This window comes from Phyllopteryx taeniolatus, chromosome 10, assembly GCF_024500385.1.
Source record: "Phyllopteryx taeniolatus isolate TA_2022b chromosome 10, UOR_Ptae_1.2, whole genome shotgun sequence".
Lineage (NCBI taxonomy): Eukaryota > Metazoa > Chordata > Actinopteri > Syngnathiformes > Syngnathidae > Phyllopteryx > Phyllopteryx taeniolatus.
In genome coordinates, this window is record NC_084511.1 from 26,599,474 (window position 1) to 26,620,205 (window position 20,732).

Here is a 20,732-nt window from a genome sequence, read left to right on the forward strand (position 1 = left end):
CTAAAAATCACAATTTTTACTTTATTGTGGTCAATTCATGTCTCCAATATCTTAAGAGTTCAGGAAAAAAAAAATAATTAAAAGCAGTCCACCGACTTGAGAAGCGGCGCAACAGACTCACCGTCTGACACCATGTAGTGAAACTGCAATAAGCCGGGCACCTTGTTACAAGCTGCGCCTTTTGAAAGAGAGAAAACACAAATGAGTGGCTTATTTGTTGCATTAAAAAAAAGAAAAGAAAGGTGAATCATGTTCAAGATTGTTGTGCCTGTGCCTTTTAAACAACTTAACCATTGAATGGTTTGTCAATAAAATTTTACGCAGCATGCTTGCCATAGTTCCTCCGCAGGCATTTATTTCACAAACAAGGGTAGGCCTTGTGCAAATGCATTTTTTTTTTTTTTTTTTGTCCTTTAAAGCTTTCAAATGATTTAAAATGAACTTTCGGCCCAAAATATGCCAAAAAAAAGCCAACTCACCGCCAAATTAGCTGAGGCTAATGTATAAATCTCGACTCTGATTCATTGACGAGATCAGTCATGGTCACGCTACACACTTTCATACGTGTGAATTTTTAAATCCTACTAGGCTTGAAAACATTCTTACATTAATTCTACTTTTAAACCCAGCAATCTCCTGGATATTGTCTCCAAGGTAAGTACTAATCACGCTTGGCATCTTGGTGCATTTAGTGGCGTCGGCGTGCGTACGAAGCCAAACACTCACCATAGTGGCCTGTCGCGTTGGCGCAGATGATCGCCCCGAAGAAGTCCGCGTAATGCCTTTTAATCCTGGAAATGGCCGTCTTGCAAGCTGCCGAGGGATCCGTCCCGGCTCTCATCAGCTCCACCGCCAAGTAACTGTTGGCAGTGCGGCATTGGACATGCGTCAGGGCGGCTATCGAGGGCTTGTCAAGGCCATGAAGCGAGCTGTCGCAGTCAGCGCTGGTGCACTGCTGTCCCTCAAGGCGGATTCTACGCTCACGCTATTCACAAGGCTAAATAAAGAACTCCTAGGTCAGTGTTCAGTTCAGTTTAAGGATCACTAAATATTAAGTTTTTCAAAAGTCTTTAGACGACTAAAGTTTTTTTTTTCCGCAGACTAAAAATTAGCAAGCGTAAGAGAATAGTCAGTCTTAAAATTCATAATCTTACAGGAGGAAACTTTTTTTTTTTTTCAAGAAAGGCATAATCTTACAAGAACAAAATTGTTTGATTAAAAAAACAAAAACAAAAAAAGTCAGAATATTACATATATAGTTGTATTTTTCCCTTTGGCAAAAAAAGTAGTAATACTTTTGTTTTTTGTTTTTTAGATAAAATGTCATACTCTTCCGGGAATCGTGAACAATACAACAATAGAGTCAATCTTATGAGAATAAAGTTAGACAACTTTATTATTTTTAAGAAAAATGGCATAACATTTGAAGAATAAAGCAGAATGTTCTTGTTTTCTTTAAGAAAAACAAAGCGGTAAACTCATGAGAGGTTTTTTCTGTGCCAAGCTAAAGAGTCAAACTTCCGGAATAAAGTTGTATTTTTCTCTGGGTAAAAGAATAAAACTTAATTCATTAATTAAATTAAAAAGTCAGAACATTACTTGAATAACATTTTATTTTTCTTGTGGAAAAAAAAAATAGTAAAAAAAGTAAAATTAGAAATCTGAATTTGTATTTAGATAATTCGTAATTGTACAATGACAGAATGCTAAGTTTTAAAAAACAAAAGATGTTTCGAGATAAAAAGCTATAATCTTACGAGAAAATGAAATTTTCAAGAGGGGGAAAAAAGGCAGAATCTTACGAGTCATATTTAAAAAATAAATAAATAAATAAATAAATAAATAATTTTAAAAAAAAAAATATATATATATATATATATATTTAAAAAAGCCTCAACTGAACGTAAAAGTGATAGTCTGGGCCAATGTAGTCTATCCTGTTCTACATTTATTGTTTTACCAGCAGCATAAAAGCAAGGTGGCGTTACCTGGGCAGGAAACGCATCATGACGTCCCCGTCTCCGGTCGCGGCGGCGGCTCCGGCCGAGATGTCAGCGTACGCCCCCGCCCCGACTATAGGAGAATCCCCAACTCGACTGTGTGACGGGATACCAAATGTCTAAATATACCGTTGCAACATGCATATTTGCCAGTAAAGTCAAAATAATTGACATACCCTGGAACTTTATGAGTGAGCCCATTAGTGGACGTCCCCACCGCCAGGTGACCGTCTTGATCAAAGGCAATCATACCTCGGGGAAAAAAACAAAATAAAACATTCATTAATGAATTAAAGTTGCAAGCATTTGGCCAAATTCCTTAGTAGGAGTTTGCCCAAAATGGCTGACTTCCTATTTAATCTTGTAAATGGGTCCCTAGGACATTTTTTTTGTTTGGGGAGGGGGGGGGGGGTCATGTTGGGGACCCCTACAATGAATTAAAATTTTCACCTGGAGTACATGAGCTTGGGGGGGGACCAAAGTTCATTGTCAGGCAATGCTGAGGCTCTCAAAAATACAATTCATTCATTACTCGTACATTGGCAAACTCCGACTCAGGAATGTTCGCCAATGTACGAGGTATGAAATGTGCCCAAAATGGCTCCTTGCACCAAAATGGTTGACTTCCTATTCAATTTGAGTCATGGGTCCTTGAGACTTTTTTCAAATGTGCTGTTATGATAGATTTTTTATTTATTTATTTTTTAGACCCAATTGTGTGTTTTTTCTATCGTTGAATCTTGCAACTGTACAATAGGGAAGACAGGACCGAAAAAGTTACGCATTTACGGTTCATCTCAAGCAAATCCATAAAAACCCACCTATGGTGTCATGGGAGCGAATATTAGTAGAAAGTCGCTTTTTCGGTCCCAGCTCCGCGAGACGCTTGTAGGGACGACACGATTTGGAGGGATTGGGAAAAACATTCTGGGGGGGGGGAAACAACAACAGGAGAGAAGATGATATATTGGTTTTATCCATGAATTTTGAAATGTAATGTACTTCCGAGACTCAAGAGGCCCACAGAAGCCAACGGCGCTTCTGGGTCTTGTTGATATCTGACTTTTTTGGTTTTTAACGTGCATTTGTAGATGTAGCAACCAACTTTAACTGACAAAGGTTTGCTGCAGTGTTCCTGAGCCCACGTGGCAATATCGTTTAGTGCAGTGCCGCTCGAGGAATCCAAGGCAACGCCTTCAATGTTGGTATTCGTCCATTCCGCTTTCGTGCATTGATTTCTCCACTTTCTCTGACACTTTTGACGTTATTGTACGCAGATGATGAAATTCCTAAATTCCTTGCAATTGTAAGTTGAGGAACATTTTTCTTAAAAGTGTCGGACTACAACTTCCCGAGTCTTTGTTGCCCCTGTCCCAGAATTTTTGGGAACGTGCTACAGGCATCAAATTCAAAATGAGAGAATATTTGCAACAAAAACAATAACGTTCATCAGTTTGAACATTAAATATCTTGTCTTTGTAGTGTATCGAATTGGATGTTGGTTGAAAAGGAGTTGAAAAGCATTGTTTTTTAACATTTTTTTTAAAATTTATTTACATTTGACACAACGGCCCAACTTCATTGGAATTGGGGTTTGTAATAATACTTTTACTCTTGAAAATATTTAAGTTTTTAGTCTGGTAATATTACAACTTTATAATATATTTTTTTTGTTCTGTTTTGATTTTATTATGTTTGTGATATTATATTGGATTTTGATGATTACGCAAGCACCAGTATACACACTCCTGTAACTAAACACAACAAAAAGGTTGAAAGTGGGTCGCTTTGACCTTTACCGCCATTACTGAGAAGAAGGTCAGGACGAATTTAAAGAAGCATAACGCCTCTCAACCTAACAAGTGTTTTTTTCAAATTTTTTTTGGAAATGAACAACATCATTATTAGCATGCCAGTCAAGTTCGCAGGCCAATATCCTTTCGTAGCAGGACGCCCGGAGCTAATGCTAATCAACACGCCGGCACACTCACCTTTCTGTAATTAGGTTGGCAGCTGCCCTTCATCCACTGCGTGAAAATATCCAACGACTTGACGGTGGTCAGGTCCTCTCCGATGAAGCCCATGTTTTCCGCGAACACCGTCGCTGCAAACAAAGATGACACATGACCTTTGTAGATTTTTATTTTTATTTTTTATTTTTTTTTTGGACAGGACAGCCAATTTTACAGCCCTAATTTGTTCTCTGTATCAAAATGTGATCACAACTAAAGAGCAAGTCACGGTCCGAGCAGGCGTTAACAGGCATTGGACGAAACCAGAGCGCTCAATACATGCCTTCAGGTTGCTTTAAATTAGTTTAGGAATACATTTCACCCGGGTTGGCTTTGAATGCCAATTTAATCACAAAATGTAGGATAAAGAACGCTTATGAGAGCTTGGGTACATTCTGTGCCATTCACTCTTATTTTGAAGCCAGTTTTTTTGGCTAAGTATCGTTATCGTCGTATCGGGTATTCGTATTTAAAACATTTTAGTCGTCATCTGTTGCCCTGTTAAATGATATATTTGATACCCCATTTATCTTAACATAAAATAATTCTATCTTGTTAAGATGTCACTTTGGACTGGGTACTGACTACTGTCCACCGGATGGCGCTACTTTTTACCCTATTCAAAGCATGCAGCAACATGCCACTTCTTTTTGTTTTCTACAAGGATGCTTCGCTATAATAAATGATAGCGGTGTCGCAGTTGATGTTGGCTAATGGTGTACATGCCCACTATCTAAGTACAGGGAATTCTCTCTTTACGATTTTCCCGACGTGCAACGTTTTGAGGTTAGACTTTTTTTTGCACAACAGCGTTAGACTAGCTAGGGCAGCTATCAAATATTTTTAGAATCGAGTATTCTACCGATAATAACACCAATCAATTGCGTGGTTGGATAAAAGTTGATTTCGCATTATTAAACACAATAACATGTAAGGTGCAGGTATTAGTGTTGTGCACTTCACATTCTACTGTGGTATCTGTGAGTTTAAGTGTGTATGGCTTTATAAGGCGGGGCCTGGCCTGGGGAGCGACGTGGACGTCAGCGAATGAGGCCATTAACTGGCTAACCCGCTAGCCAGTCCGCGTGTTGAGTGACTCGGCGTGAGTTGCTGCTATCGGCAGCTTGAATGGCCTTAAGTGTTTATTTTGTTACGGTTTGTTCAATAAAGCAATTGAAGTGCACCAGGGGCTATGTCTATCCTTGACCACTTGTGGAGGCATCGTAGTACTGTACATTTGAACTCGTGGCGGTCGTCTATATTGAAGTAGCTAACATCGATAGTTACCACGTGCTGGCGATCGTAGAACTGCTGTTGCGGTGCGCATTGCACTTTTTTTTTTTTTTTTTTTTTTTTTTGGTTTGTTAAATATGAAATGATCCCAAAGTGGGCACCTTCTGTCTATTATTGACTCTTTCCTTCTGGCTCGCCGCCACAGCGCCAATTTACGTGCGCGCGTGCGAATGCAGTAGCATTTTTTTCCGTGTGGGGAAAAACGATCCCCGCAAAACACGGCAGACGTTTTTGCTTCAAAACCTTTTTTTGTCTAATTGACTTTTCAAGTTGTTAATTTTAATCATTGAAGCGCTAAACGCGTGGTCACGCAGCACAAGAAGGCACACATCGGTTAGTGCCTGTACTGGCTTTCAAGTTTTCCCCTCCAGATGGCACAATTTATTTTATTTTTTACAAGCGTGCCTCACTACTGAAATGATAACTGAGGCTATTTATGTAGGCTAGCGGTGTGTACTCGCATTATTTGACTTAAGTTACAACATCTAATCAGTCACTCCATAGGCACGCAGACATGGCCAAGACAATACGCTCCAATTTAAACAAGAGTGTCACTATGGTATTGAAGTGACTGGTTGTCGGTGGGACTATCTGAGACACTCGTGGGATTTTCTTCACACAGAAGTGAGGCTTCACAGTGTTGAATTGTCTGGAGGGGAAACAAACCCAACAGAAAAGATCTCGTTAGTGGCGGTTCTCCTGGAGAAAATGCCTTAATGATGCCAGGAGGTCAAAGAAGAAATGTCCGGACTGACTAGGAACTCGAATATATGCAGGAGAAGAACCTCTCTGAAAGATGTGGAACCTTGAAGAAGATCACACCTGATGACTCTGCTGTCGTTTAACAACTTGGACGCTACAATTTGGGAGGATCCGACAGCTGACGATTGGGGGAGGGGGAAACATCGTCCGGGCTAATGGGTCTGCATTTCTGCTGACACGTGATTAGTGTCCGAATGTGGTGGAAACAACATGAAAGCATGCATTTATCCTGCCCCGTAATGAGTTGGCTTCAGACAGCGGGATGTTTTCTCTGCCCCTGAGTAACAACTGGTCGAAACTGTGTTTTGCTACCGACCACATCCGTTACTTGATGAGCGTCCCATGGTTACTTCGAGTTGGCAAAGGCACCGTATTCAACCTCAAGCCAGGGTTAGTGTTTCGAATTAAGGTTTCATGTCGTGGTTAGGGTGTCAAATTAGGGGGGTTAAGTCTGGGCTTAGAGTTCCAAATTAGGGTTACTAGTCATGGTTAGAGGTTTTCGAGGTCTTTAATGTTTAGGTTTCAATCCAGAGTTAGGGTTTTGAATAAGGTTTTAAGTCATGGTTAGGGTTTCAAATTAGGGTTCCAGCCATTATCTGAGCCGCTTATACTCCCAAGGGTCGCGGCTATAAAACGGGCAGGAGGCGGGGTACACCCTGAACTGGTTGCCAGCCAATCGCAGGGCACAAATTAGGGTTAGGGTTTTCAATTTGGGTTTTCAAATTTGTGTACGAAATTGTGGTTAAGATTTCAACACGGGGTTCGTGTTTCAAGACAGGGTTTTCGAATTTGTCTTTTTAATCGTAGTTAGGGTTTTATATTAGGATTTTAAGACACGATCAGGGTTTCAAACGAGGTTTAATGTTCATATTTAGTGTTTCAATCCACAGTTAGTTTCTAGTTAGGGTTTCAATCATGTTTAGGATTACAAACCAGGGTTAGTATTTCGAGTTAGGGTTTCAAGTCACGGTTAGGGTTTCAAATTAGGATTTTTCGAATTTGTGTTTTAAGACGTGGTTGGGGATTCAAATAAGGATTTCCATCCAGGGTCAGGGTTTCAAAGTCGTGTTGTGAGCCGGGGCCAGTGTTGCCAATGACTTTCAACACAAACGGGAGTGGGCAGCGATTCTCGGGTGTTGAACATCCCACTCTGGTCTTCGTACCTGACTCGCCCACCAGCATGGTGTGCTGTGTGCGCTCCATCACTGCTCTGGCTACGCCGATGGCGTTCTTGATTCTCTTCAGGTTGGCCACGGCACCCACCTCCATTGTGTTGCTGCTCACACACACACACATTTATTTTTATTTGTTTTACTCCATTCTTAGCATGTGTATTAGGTACTTTATTATATTTTCATTTTTTTTTTTTTTTTACCCGTTCATGATCATGGCGTCCAGCGTGGTCTCGCCGTTCTCGTCCGGGCTGCCGCCGTAGCCCACGCTGCCGTCGCACTGCTCTTTTTGGCAGCGGTCGCACCCCTTTTCCACGGCGTCCAGCGCCGAGCCGCCGGACTGCAGGACCGCCCACGCTAGAGCCGCAACACAAACACACGATGACACTTACTCATTGATAAAGATTCGATCGATTGCATGGATTTCAGCATCGGAGGCAAAATAGGGCGTGCGGAACAACATGAGCCGATGCAACTCCGCGGACTTACCGCCATACTGCGCGTCGTGTTGAAAGGAATCGTCGCTATGTGTAATTATCTCAATGCACGCAGCCGCATCGGCTCATGTTGTTCAACAACTTTTGTTTTGGGGGAAAAAAAAAAAAAAAGTTTAATCTTGTAATAGTGTGACTTTTTTTTCTTGCAATAAAAAAATCATTAATTTCCTTCTCATATTAGTGAAAACCTCTTTAACAACAAAATTGTATCTAAGAAATTGTGATGTCCCAATTCATTTAGAATTCAGAAGGTCTTGCTCACAGGCACATTTTCTGACAGGCAGCTCACAAACGATTTTCTTGCTTGAGTAATTTCACACTCGATGGGTAAGGCAGGCACTGCAGAGGCCCAACTATTTGTATTCAAGCAATTCAAAAGCCATGATGGATGCTTGCTTTAAATTTGGCTTCCTTCAACCTGCCGCACTGTTGCAAGAAGAAATGATGGCAAACGTCTTCTACTTCTTTTTTTTTTTTTTTTTTTTTTAAATGCTTCTTTATGTCCAGAATGTGTGGGTTTGGACTTCTTGTTGTTCTGTGGCCAGTGTTGCAGTAATGTTTGAACAGAAAGTCTGAAGTACAGCGAGATTCCGAGGTCGACAAATCGACAACTTGCCTCCGCTGGGAAGATAGCCGCAGCACACAGCACGCCAGCCAATTTGTCCACTTTCACACCATCAGCCTCAGGGGACAGGGGAGGGGGAGGGGGATGATGTACAGCCGGTAAATTAAAGAGTTTTCATCTATCAAGATTTTTTCCAGTTAACTCCCATCTCATTCAGATTTCACCTCTCAGGGCAGCGGCGTGTCACGCACCCGGCGGAAAGCTGCCCTGACAGATGAAGTCCTGAGCAAGCGCTAAAGTGTTTTCACTTCCACTCTGCGACGTTCCGATGCATCATTCCCGATGCACAATCCAATGGAGCGCGAGGGCGGACCCCTCCCGGCGTCGGCGGTCGTGAAACCCGCTCGCTTTCAAACGCAATTTGTGGTGCTCAAGTTTCACATTTTTATCAGACAACAGCTAACATACGCCGGGAATCAAACCTTACTTCTCAAAATCCTTGTGACCCCTTCAAGTGTGCCCCTTTTTTTCTTTTTTTTGGTAACAAAATGTCCACTCTAAACTTGCACCGATGCGCCCCAGCCAGCCTGATGGCTCTTGAGAGGTGCCAAAAACAGGAATGGGCCAAACTGGCAAAAGATAGGTGTGCCAATATTGTGGCATCATATTGAAAAAGCCTTAAGGCTGCAATCAAGTTTGGAATAAGACTTAAATTAACAAACTGTGGAAAAAGTGAAGCACTGTGAAGACTTTCTGGATGCACTGACAGCGCTTCAGTTTTGGAATGTGAACACTTTCTGGAAAACTGACAAAGGATAGGTGTGCCAAGCATCAGATTAAAAATAAAAAAAATACAACACTTGAGGCTGTAATTGCTGCTGAAGAATGTAATTGAGCAAAGGTCGTGAATTCTCCATGAATATGCTATTTCTTGTTTGGTTTTATTTTTGATAACTTTGCAAAAATCTCATTTTCGCATTGTCATTATGAAGTTTTGTGGGTAAAATGTTGATGGGACAAAATATAATGCGATCCATCGATGGAAAAATGTCTGATGTCATAGTTACACTGAATAGCTTCACACGTCACAGTTGGTGTTTTTTTTCCCATCCGGTCACGTGTGTTTCAAACTCGGGACTGATTTGTGCACCTGTTATTATAATAATAATTTGGAAAAAAACAACGTTTAGATGAACAAAAAAAAAAAATACCAGCAGCCGTCGCATTCTTGAAGCTCCATGTGTTGATAACCAGCGGCAGTGACGCTTGTCCAAACGTGGGCAGACATATTAAAGTAAAAAACACCAGAGACATCGGCATTGTGTCCTTAAAAGACGGCGCGTGAACATTCAAACACCTCACACGACTGTTTAATTCGTCACTTCATATTAATCCGACGGAATACTTTGCTCTCTCTTCTATCACGAGTCACTTCCAGATGACGTCACACAAAGCGGCAATATTTTCTTAAAGGAACAGTCACATATATGCCAGTAGATTTGCCACCGCGCTGTAACCGCCCGGCTAACCGGCGTGCCTACGTGGGGGCCATGTTGGGGAGGTCGATGTTGCCATCTAAGGCAATGCATGGACATTGAAATTAAGTCGTAACTTGCTTATTTCGCAAGCGATTTTCACAAAGTTTACTTTTTTTTGTCAACGCCAAAGCATGTGCTATCAATAAAACTTTTTTTTTTTTTTTTTTTAACCTTTGAAAGGTTAGCCCCAGTTCCGTTGTTGTGTTTACAAGGCATTATTGTTTGCAACCGTATACAGTGCAATCTGGCAGCGTCATTGTTCTTTCGGTTTCCTTGCCGTTCATACAAATGGAATGCACCGACGACTTTAGCGTCGCCGTATGCACGCAGCTCAAAAGGGGCGTGTCATAATCCTATTCATGAAGTCCACGTGTATATTCCAAATAAATTCAACAAAAACAGGTACAAAGTTGTTATTACTAGGTCATGCAATGGAAAAGGATTTTAATAATTCAAATAAGACATATCATGAACATATCTACAATAACTGGACGTGAGATAAAGTTTCAAAGCCCCAGCCCATAAATTGAACAAGAAGTTGGCCATTCTAGTTGAAAGCAGCCATTTCGGATGATTCTCCAAAAGTAGAAAAAAATGAAAATAGAGAGGTCGTCGTCGCAGAAGTGTCACCGTCGTTACCTAAACCAGCCGGGGTTACACTTAGCATGTCTACCCTCGTGTAAGTAAGCTGCGCAGGGTCGCCGAAGATGAACAAAAATGACAAAAACGAAGAGAGAGCTCGTTGTCGAGGCGACCATCTGCTGCGCCGCCATCTTGGTTTCAATCGAAAGCCGCTGGCCTAGACGGATGGGTTACACAAAATTATGAAGCAGTCATTTTTGCCTAGGACATCTAATGTGGGTAGAGTGCGGTGTCAAAATTTGATCGTTTCGAAGACTCAAAAATTCGAAAAAAAAAAAGATTAGCCCCCAGCACTAAGTCCATCGATTGGGTGTGCATGTCTATTATAATAGTGCGCATGAAAATATCTCAAAGACCCATGGCTGGAATGGAACAGGAAATTGGTCGGTCTTTTAGGTTCAACGAAGTCATTTTGGACGAATTCCAGGGTTCTTACACTGAAGACGTTTGATGACGATTTCAAACACGCTTAAAAAAAAAAAAAAAAGTCAAACCAATCCCATGTCACTATAGACCCGACATTTTGCCCGCTGTCATTACTCCTCCGCCACCTTCAACGGGGCGTTGTTATGTTCACCCTTCCCATGTGGGCCATTTTTTATTTATTTATTTTTATTTTTAACATCCACTGCACGGACGACATTAGCATTAATTAGCATCTTCGCTATGGAACCAGCAGGTTCCCCTGGGCTTTTTCCATTCTAGTTCTTCATCCAGGTGACGTCGCGACTCCACGCTCATTATTGAATTGCAGACTGGTTCAGAGTGTTCCGGTTTAAGGCGGGCAGGATCGAAATCGAGGAGGAATAGCTCGGTGGGGTGCACGGCTTTGTTGCGTTCTTCTCTCCGGGGTGTGTGTGGATGTCTCGGCTCGAGACCCTGTGTTTGTGCTTGGCAAATGTCAGTCTGCTGTCTCTGGCTGCACATTGAGATCATACCAGAAATTTGGGGAAAAAAATAAAAATAATAAAAAAAAAAATGTGAAGTGGAATTTAGCAAAGCAGTACGCACACAGCGGAAGTGGCAGATTAAATTGATCATTTACGGACTTGAACTCGCTTGGCTAAAACGTACGAAAGATTGGATTTGACTTGTTATTCAGGATGTGACTTCAGTTATACCTGAACTACATACAGGGCTGGCTCGCCTATTAGGCAGAATAGGCCAATGCTAAGGACGCCGTGGCTTCAGGCGACGCCACAAAATTGTGGGGTTGGGGGGGGAAATACACCCTTAATAAACTGTAATTATATTAAAACTCGTTATTGAAATGAACTCAATGTGGACAGATCCAGGTGTAAAGCAATACCCTATTAATATTCCAACAAATGACAATATATACGCAATTTTCAATAGAGTGTGACTTGTTTTCGAAAGAAAAGTAATGATTCTTTGATTGGCGAACAGCGTAAAACTGGCAAAGCGCAACTGCGCGGTGACCCGGAGTTCAGCGGGATAATGGTACAAACCCACAAAGCCAACATTCTGTTAGTTCCCCCTCATGAGAATGTTGACTGTGACTGAGTGAAGCAAACAAGCTGTGCTCATGGGAAACTTTTTGGCACAAATGTGCTAACACTGCACTTCACCGCCTTCACACCACACGCTCATGGTGGGCCCTGAATCGTTTTTTGTTTTTTTTCTTCCCTCACCACCTCCCCTCAAAATAGCGTCTCTCCCGCCACGGGCGTCAAAGAGACAAGTGGATGGACTAGGATGACTTCCTCACAGCAAACAAGATCAAAAAGTAACAGCATACAAGCAGCAAAGGGAAGACTACTAACAACGCAGTCCGACCTTGAGAGGCGCCTTCTTTCCATTATTCATACGATACATACAATTTTCTCGGATATTTTATTCATTGTTCTTTTGCATTTTAAACACGACGGCAAGAGCCTTAAAAAGGAGATTGCAAGAGGATAAAATAGATGAGAGCGAGGCGACTTAAAGAACATCACAGCGTTGAAGCGATTACTTCAATAATCACTCATAAGCGGCTTGTTTGTTTATTTTGCGGGGCAGGGACGAGTTGGTAGAGGTGAAAACTCGTCAAAACATTGAACTGACTGACAAAGTATCAGGTGGAAAAATGCTCAAATATAAAGAATAATATGAAAATATTGGTAATGAATTAAAAATATTAAAGCAGAAATACGGTGGAACGGTGGACGACTGCCTCACAGTTCTGGGCACCGCGGTTCAAATCCCAGCCCCGCCTGTGTGGAGTTTACATGTTCTTCCCGTGCCTGGGTGGGTTTTCTCCGGGCACTCTGGTTTCTTCCCACATCCCAAAAACATGCATGCTAGGTTAATTGAAGACTCTAAATTGCCCGTAGGTGTGGATGTGAGTGCGATTGGTTGTTTGTTTATATGTGCCCTGCGATTGGCTGGCGACCGGTTCAGGGTGTACCCCGCCTCCCGCCCGGAGATTGCTGGGATAGGCTCCAGCACGCCCGCGACCCTGGTGAGGAGAAGCGGTAAAAGAAAATGGATGGAATATATTTGAAAACGTTGAACACGGTGACAAAAATACAAAAGTAATGGAAATGAAATAAATTACACAAGAATAAAAAAAAAAAAAACGATTTGACAAAAATATGCAAATTCAACTATAATATTTGGAGTAATATTAAAAATATATTCTAAAAAATGCAAAAAGATGAAAAGACTACTTGGAAAAAAAAAATGCAATTCAAAAATATTGATTTGTAGTTTAAAATAATTTTGTTCAAAAATGCCTTCAAATATTAAAAATGTTGAAACCTTAGAATTTGAAGTAAAAAATTAGAAGAATGTGTTATAAAAATACAGAAATATATCTACACAGACACAAATATGTATACAGTATAAGCAAAATATTTGACAAAAATCCAAACGTGTTGTAGAAAAGAGTAAATGATACAAAATATAGACAAATATGAGTTAAAAAATGAAACATATTTGGCAAAAATACTAACACATTAAAAATAGTTTTTAAAAATTGTCAAAAAGTATTTGCTATAAAATAGTTATGAATAAAGACAACGCATTAAGCAAATAATGGAAAAATACTAAATACAATCATAACAGCCAAAAATACCAAAATATAATACAAAACATAACTATTGAATGAAAAAAAAAAAAAAAACATGAGGAAAACAATACAAAAACTAATAGCCCAAAAAAATATTAGACAAAAATACATACATATTAAAAATAATACAAATATATGAGACATACAAATAGTAAAATTAAAACAATTATCAGAAGAAAATGCAATGAAAAAAACATCCTCCATCACCTGGGATCCCTCCTGGCATCTTTGGCAGTACCATAACATTTGTGTTTGACGTCGTCGTCGTCTTCCTCTATTTTCTGTTGCATTCTTTCTCTTTGTTTGCTCTTGCGGAGAACCTCAGATGGGCTGTTTCGTCATTTACATTTGCTCTCTTGCCTTTGTATAAAGGCGCATTCAATGCATGAATCATAATCTTTGTCTTTCAAATTTGTAAGCGACAGCATGCGAGGAAATTGCTTGTCAGTAAAAATGTATCCTCACGTAATCATTATTTTTCTTACGGTTGCCATCTGCTGGATAATCTACATCATCTGAACACACAAATGACAGACGGAACATCGCAGTCCCGAGAAAGCATTTCAAACATGACATCCAAAAACAATATTATTAAAATGTTGGTTTAGTTTGTAAATAATAATAATAATAATAATTTGGGTAAAAACAAGAGTTTAAAAAGCATCTGTCAGACAACTAATATATCTTAATCTATAACAAACATCAGTTTGTATGTGAAATAAGGCCCCTCAGTAGGAGGAAGTAGTCTGTGGGGACGCAGCAGTCTTCAGTGTGGAATGTGACCCAAATCTATCAGTCGTCACCTGGTAAAAGACCTCCCCGATGACGTTTACGACAAATACGGCAGGAATCATTCGTCTTTCCAGCTCTGCCAAGAATTCCCAGTGAGCGTGCACATTTTTCATTCACCGCACGCCTCTTTTCTCCATCACGTTTTGGCTCCAAATACCTGCGCTAGTGTTATGTTGACAGCAGCGTTGTTCTTTCAGTCAATGTTTATTCTCATCCACTGACATTCATCATTGCGATCCACCCATTTTCTATCCTGCTTATCCAGTTTAGGGTGGCGAGGAGCTGGAGTCTTTCCCAGCTGACTTTGGGGCAAAGGGCACATATGGAGATGCACAACCTTTCGCACTCACATGAAGGTGAGCGAACCACAACACTGACAGTGACTACCAACCCACAGCAAACAAACCAACAACAACAAAAAACAACTAACAAACCAACTAAATACAACTAACCAACAAACAAAGCAAAACAGCCAACCAGCCACGCAACCAAACAACCACCCCACTTAACCCACAGACAGACAAAGCAACCAACAAACAAACCACTTACCAAACAAACAGCTAACCAACCGAAAGCCAACAATACAACCCACCCACCATAACCAAATGAGCCAGCCAACCAACCAATAATGAAAACAAACCGCCTATCTACCAACCAATCAACCAACAAAACAACTAACCCAAAAATAAAGGCAGGCCCAACCAACAGAACAAACAAACTACCTAACTAACCAACCCACAACAAAACAAGCCAAACAACCCAACAAACAAAACAACTAACCGACCAACAGAAAAATAAACCTACCAACACAGAAAACTATTACCAAATAGTCAATAAACAAGCAAAACAAAAAACCAACCAACCAATGAACACCGGAAACAAATCTCCAACCGACCCGTCAACCAATAAACAAAACAATTAACCAATTAACAAACTAAACCAACAAACGAAAAATCTAACCGACCAACGAATGAATGGCCCAAACAAACAATCCACTAACCAACAAAATATCAAACATCAACAACATCTCAACCGAGATAGCAATGGTCAAGTATGATTGACGAGGCTGGCGTGGCACTGAGGGCCGTTTGTAATATTTTGACAACGTTTGGAGAATATGAAGGCAGTCAGCGTGCCATTCAATAACCGCAAGTTCAAACATAGTTCCGTCATGATGACCTGGCTCCGGCTCATATTTTCTTGCGACTTAATTCCGGGTTTTCCGTTTCGGCGTCGTCCCAAGGTCCCCGCCCAGCTCGCTGTCGGACACGACGGATTAACAGCAGATTAGCGCAGCGGCCGCGGGGGAAGACGTGAGTCACGTGTGAGCCGCCACGTCGCTGCGGGGGAAACGTCGGGGAAAAAATTGACACTTCATAAAAGATTCATCGTAAATGCTGTGAGCACAATAGCTATGCAAAAAATACTGGGAATCATTGAACTGCTCGGAAGGGGTGTCGAATGGCGGTCTCGTGGGATTCCGTTGACATGACGTTTCATAGCTTGCTATGCTATTTTTAGCTGAGAGGCCACTGGGGAAACTGGCTTTGTGGGTACGTTATGTGACATGTTGACAAAGTATGTCACCCCTTTCTTGTTTTTTCTCTCTCTTTTTTTTTCTGCTGTTACGCAGAGTAAAAACTGAGGCATACAAATGAAAAAAAAACCAAGGTTGGCAATTTCCGCAATGTTTAATAAGACATTCAAAATTCCTGGGACAGTTTCACAATGGGACAACAAACAACAACAACAACAACAACAACAAAAGGATTCTCAGGGGAAAATGATTGCTGAAATGTCCAACAAAAAGGAAGTATTGCATCTCCAAATGGGATCCAAAAAAAAATCTTTAAGAAGACTTAAATGAACGTAACATCAAAGAAAGTTTTACTCTTCATTGAATATAATGTACATGATCTTTTTTTTAAATAGCAAAGACGATTTAGTTTATAGTCTGAATTTATGGATTTTTAGAAACAACAAATCAAATCAAAAAACAAAAAATGTAGTTTTCAGCGACTCTGTTTTTGGAAACGTCAAAGAATACTGTGAGTCTTCATTGAACGTACACTTCCCAGACAAATGGTGAATATGTACATGCTTTTAGTTGAACAAGGACAACAAGGTTCTCGGAGTTAGCTCAACTATTCAAGCCGTATCGCTCTTAAGAAATCTTCAGTCAACAATGTACGCCCCCCAGCTATTCTGAGCATAACTCCTAATGTTCCCTGCTGTCTTTTTGTTGATGACACTTTGGGGATAAACAATCAGTAATATGCATCTCCTCTGCAAAACAACCAATTAAAACGTTGACATGGAAATGAAGCGATTGCTCTTCGTTATTTAAGTGCTGAGTTGATCCATTTGAATAATTTCAGACATACTTGAAGTCCCAGTGGCTGGATCCCAATGCAGTGGTGCTTGTGATCCAGAGGATGGGGCTGAAGCATTAACCACGGGGCTACTGTGTAGCTGTGCACATACCCTCCAGTGCTAATGATGCTGCTGCTGCTGCTGCCTGGCGTCGGTCAGTAAATGAAATTGTAGCTCCCATCCAGACGTTAAATTACATTTCCAAGTGATCCGAAGTGCAACCGGAAGCCTGCTGAGGTATCGGGAATGATTTTCGCAGTGGACGTCACACCTGCTGGGATGCCACCTGATGAAAAATATACTTCAATATCCTGTATTTAGCATGTTCAATATGGATAGTCTAGTGATAAACAATTGTAGGTTTTAAAGTATTATTTCATGTTAGGGTGACACGTTTGGAGTCATCAAAGACAATCTTCATTTAGTCTTTTGCTAACAAATGTTTTTAAACACCAATTACAGCGTACTTTCCAAAGTGCGCTTTTTTTTTTTTTTGTAAACATCAAAGACGAGTCCTCAATGCACATTTTGTGAGCATAAAAGACAAACTAGTAACAAACAACTTTGCATAAACGACAAAGACAATTTGGTGTTCAATGAATCTTGCTTTGTAAACAAACACAATTGAATCTTTGAGGAGCTTACCGTTCATCTTTTTTGTAAACACAAAAGACAATTTGTAGAACTTTCAATGAACGTCACGTATATGCCTTTGCAAACAAAGAAGAAGATTCCGTTTTTCCAAACATATCTGTCAAAAGAGATGTCAAACCGTTACCGATCGGCCTCCGCACTTCCTCGACTCAGCTTGCTATCTTGCTATATTTTATCATAGAAACTTTCTCGCACGTTAGCATTTGATGATTTTTTTGGCCTTAGCTCCTTCTCTACTCGGGTTGCGATCTGGTGACATTAGCATTTTAGCATTCTGACTGTTAGCTTTTGACCTATTCAATATCATGTGTGTCTGACAAAAGTTTGAAAAAGTACATCCCAACTGTACATTTGAACAAACTTTACTTTAAGGCCATACTCCCTGGTAAGAAATATAAATATAATAAAAAAAATATAGCAAGGTCTAGAATCCTACTAGTCTATAAATCCTGATGTCTAAATTACCCCCAAACTGGCTTTTTGAGGAAAAAGGTGGTAAATGTATCACAAAACCACAGGTACGACTCTGGGAAGTTATAGTCCTCTTCATACATACTGTAAGAGCACAAGATGAGGCCCCCCTTTTTCTTCTTTGCTCCCCAGCATTGGCATCTTTATTTCCTTTTCATTTTTTTTTCTCCGGCTGTTTGCAGCCCGCCTGAGAAGCTCTGATAAGACGCACAAGCATCTCAAAAGGGGAAAAAATCTCAGCGTGACGAGGCAGCAGAAGTGGAATTGTTTGATGGAGACGCCGATTGCGTTTCTCGCGTGTTTTTTTGCGAACCCATGTCGCTGCTGGAGAACATCTGAAGAGGCGTTTTTTTTTTTGTCCCCCCCCCCCCCCCCACATCCCCTGTTTTTAAGTCTTATCGCGACAACAGCGCGGCGCGGATTAAAGGCACCCGGGGTGGCTCACCTGGAAGCTCGCAGGCTTACGCCACTCGAGGATACTATAAAGATTCAGTGTGCAAACTGCAATTTAGAAGCCTGTATTAAAGTAATTTAATATGTGGCGACATGGTCATTTAGCAGTTACACACTCCGTTGGAATGCGCCAGTGACGATTCTTCATCCCGCTCTTACGCTAGCATTTGTGCAAATAAAGGCCTCCTCTCAAATAGACAACATATCTACTGTCTGATGATTTTGCTTGTGTGTTTTGGAAGACGCATTTGCTATATGTTAGCATACCAACTGCAAGTATTTTAGCATTTGAGCAGTTCTTGTTTGGAATAACAGCCTACCCGAATAAAGGGCAACATATAAAATCCTTTTTGGTTTCTGTAAGAGGGCTTTTGCTACTCAGGCTATCTTTCTAAATGTTAGCGTATCAAATGTTAGGATTTTATCAAGTTTTATTTGAAATATTATCCAACTGCAGGGAAAGATGTAAAATCCTGATCAAGCAACACTTTTTCGAACTCAGTTTTCTCATTTGTTAAACGCTAGCATGTCAACTCTTAGCATGTTAGCATTTGATGACAAATCCTATTAGAAATAGTCCCCCAAAGAACAGCCTCCATTTCATATAACCATTTTATATAACTAGTCACTGTCTAATGTAAAACATGTACGGTGCCGGTAGTGAGTCTAATAAACAAAATGCATGTTTGGACTTTGGCCCTTGTCAGATATGTTAATCTTAAACATTATCCAATGAAACAAATCCCCTTTTATTTTTCTCTGCGCTATTAAAAAATTCCAAATATCAGCATTTTAAAATGACCACAAGTTACAAAAAGTTGACATGTTCTGATGGCAACTCCATGCCCCCTCTCGGATAGAGCCATCTAATTGGCTGATGGCTCCTAATGAAGCGCTGGCGGTTTTGTGCGCTGTGTTGTGTTTACGTCTTTGTTTTCAGCTGATTGTTTTCCCTGATTTTTTCAGCAAGTACACTCTCTTTCATTATTTATCCATTTAATACTAGAAGGTGGTGTCCACTAAATGGTACGGTTCGATTTCAGCTGAGCATGATACGGCACGCGACTATGATTAGCATTTCCGACGCAGTTTACGCGACCGAGGCAAAATTAGCTCAGCGTGTTGCTACGTAACTTGCATTCAATTTCCATTGTAACGTGCAAGGAACAAATGAACCAAAATCAACAACAACAAAAAAGGCCTCCTCAAAATCAAATAAATGCCTGGTACTCTCTGACGTTAAGTTAATAAACGACAACTAACAAATCACCGGTCGGCCTGGTCACACGGCCGTACAGCTGTTACGCATTCCATTCGTATTGGAATGCAAAAGCAAACCTTGCAGGTGTAGAAATCTACATATACAGTATATATACTGCAAATATACATATATACAGTCAATGTGGGTGCAATGTAACAAAGTGTAAATTGAATTCCCTCTCTTGGGACCAATAACATCCAAAAACATGGTGTTTTTCTTCTAATGTGCTGTAGAACAAATATAAGCACTGTGACATGAGACTAAGCTATTTTCACCAGTCACATATACAGTAGATATGTCACGGGGTGTGAAATATGTATTATCATTATCATTATTCTTATTCTCCCCATCCTAACACTGCTTTAAAAAGTTTTTTTTTTTTTTTACCTAGCAGCTGGTGGCAAAAACAATGCATAAAAAAAGACATTCAATTTATGTTGAAATACTTTAATGTATTATAAAATAAGTGATTTTTTGGGGTGTAAAGACATATTTAACTAAAACATATATTATTACATTTTTTTTAAATGCAATTTGATTGTCCTAATTATGATTCCAAAAGGTTATTTATGTAAAAAAAGAAATCTACAAAATTAGTAAATAAATAAAACAAAAGTATGGTCGTAAAATGGTCATTTCAAATATAGAGGCATGTTTACAAATATTAATATACGTTATTAATATAATAATTTTGCAATTCATTATACTAATTATAATCTTAAAATAATTGAACTTAAAAAAAAATACATTTATGATAATCCATTCATTCATTCATCTTCCGTTCCGCTTATCCTCACATCTCGCGCGAATGCAGGACGTAGGTGCGTGCGTGTGTGCGAACTCCAGAGCGTGTCGCCGGGCTCGCGGCGGGAATACGTCAGTGGGGACGGAGCCCACTACCTTATTAATTAGCCCTCAGCTGCTGCAGGCCAACCTGCTAACCCATTTAATGAGTAAATAATTGCTTGGCAGGTCTTTTGTCATCACGTCTTTTATTAATAAGGCGACTTATCGCAAAATTACACTTGAACCCCTCTGAGTGCCAAAATAAATCAGAGCACAGGTATTTTTATTTTGTTGTATCTTTAGGATTATTTCCGGCGGTGCTCTAAAAATAGGATTGCGTCCAAAATGAGATAAGTTTTTATTTCATTCCTTCAAGCTTCTTTTTTTT

At 40.3% G+C, this 20,732-nt stretch overlaps 1 protein-coding gene across 1 annotated transcript; it reads right to left on the bottom strand.

Moving 5' to 3' along the window:
* Position 1: 1 nt before the first annotated feature.
* Positions 2–9,764, bottom strand: aga (aspartylglucosaminidase). Its single transcript, XM_061787959.1, has 9 exons — positions 9,513–9,764; positions 7,443–7,596; positions 7,231–7,343; positions 3,992–4,104; positions 2,822–2,927; positions 2,177–2,252; positions 1,989–2,096; positions 727–860; positions 2–178 (listed from the first exon to the last, which is right to left on the bottom strand). The coding sequence occupies exons 1-9, from the start codon at positions 9,619–9,621 to the stop codon at positions 78–80; spliced, it is 1,014 nt and encodes a 337-aa protein (XP_061643943.1). The 5' UTR covers positions 9,622–9,764; the 3' UTR covers positions 2–77.
* Between the last annotated feature and the right edge of the window lie 10,968 nt (positions 9,765–20,732).

Bases quoted from the DNA above. Each gene is read 5' to 3' on its own strand.
- aga (XM_061787959.1), bottom strand. From the start codon at position 9,621: ATGCCGATGTCTCTGGTGTTTTTTACTTTAATATGTCTGCCCACGTTT. The intron at 861-1,988 runs GTAACGCCACCT...CACTGCCAACAG, and splicing joins ATGATGCGTTTCCTGCCCAG to TTACTTGGCGGTGGAGCTGA. The intron at 179-726 runs GTGAGTGTTTGG...CTCTTTCAAAAG, and splicing joins CAACGCGACAGGCCACTATG to GCGCAGCTTGTAACAAGGTG.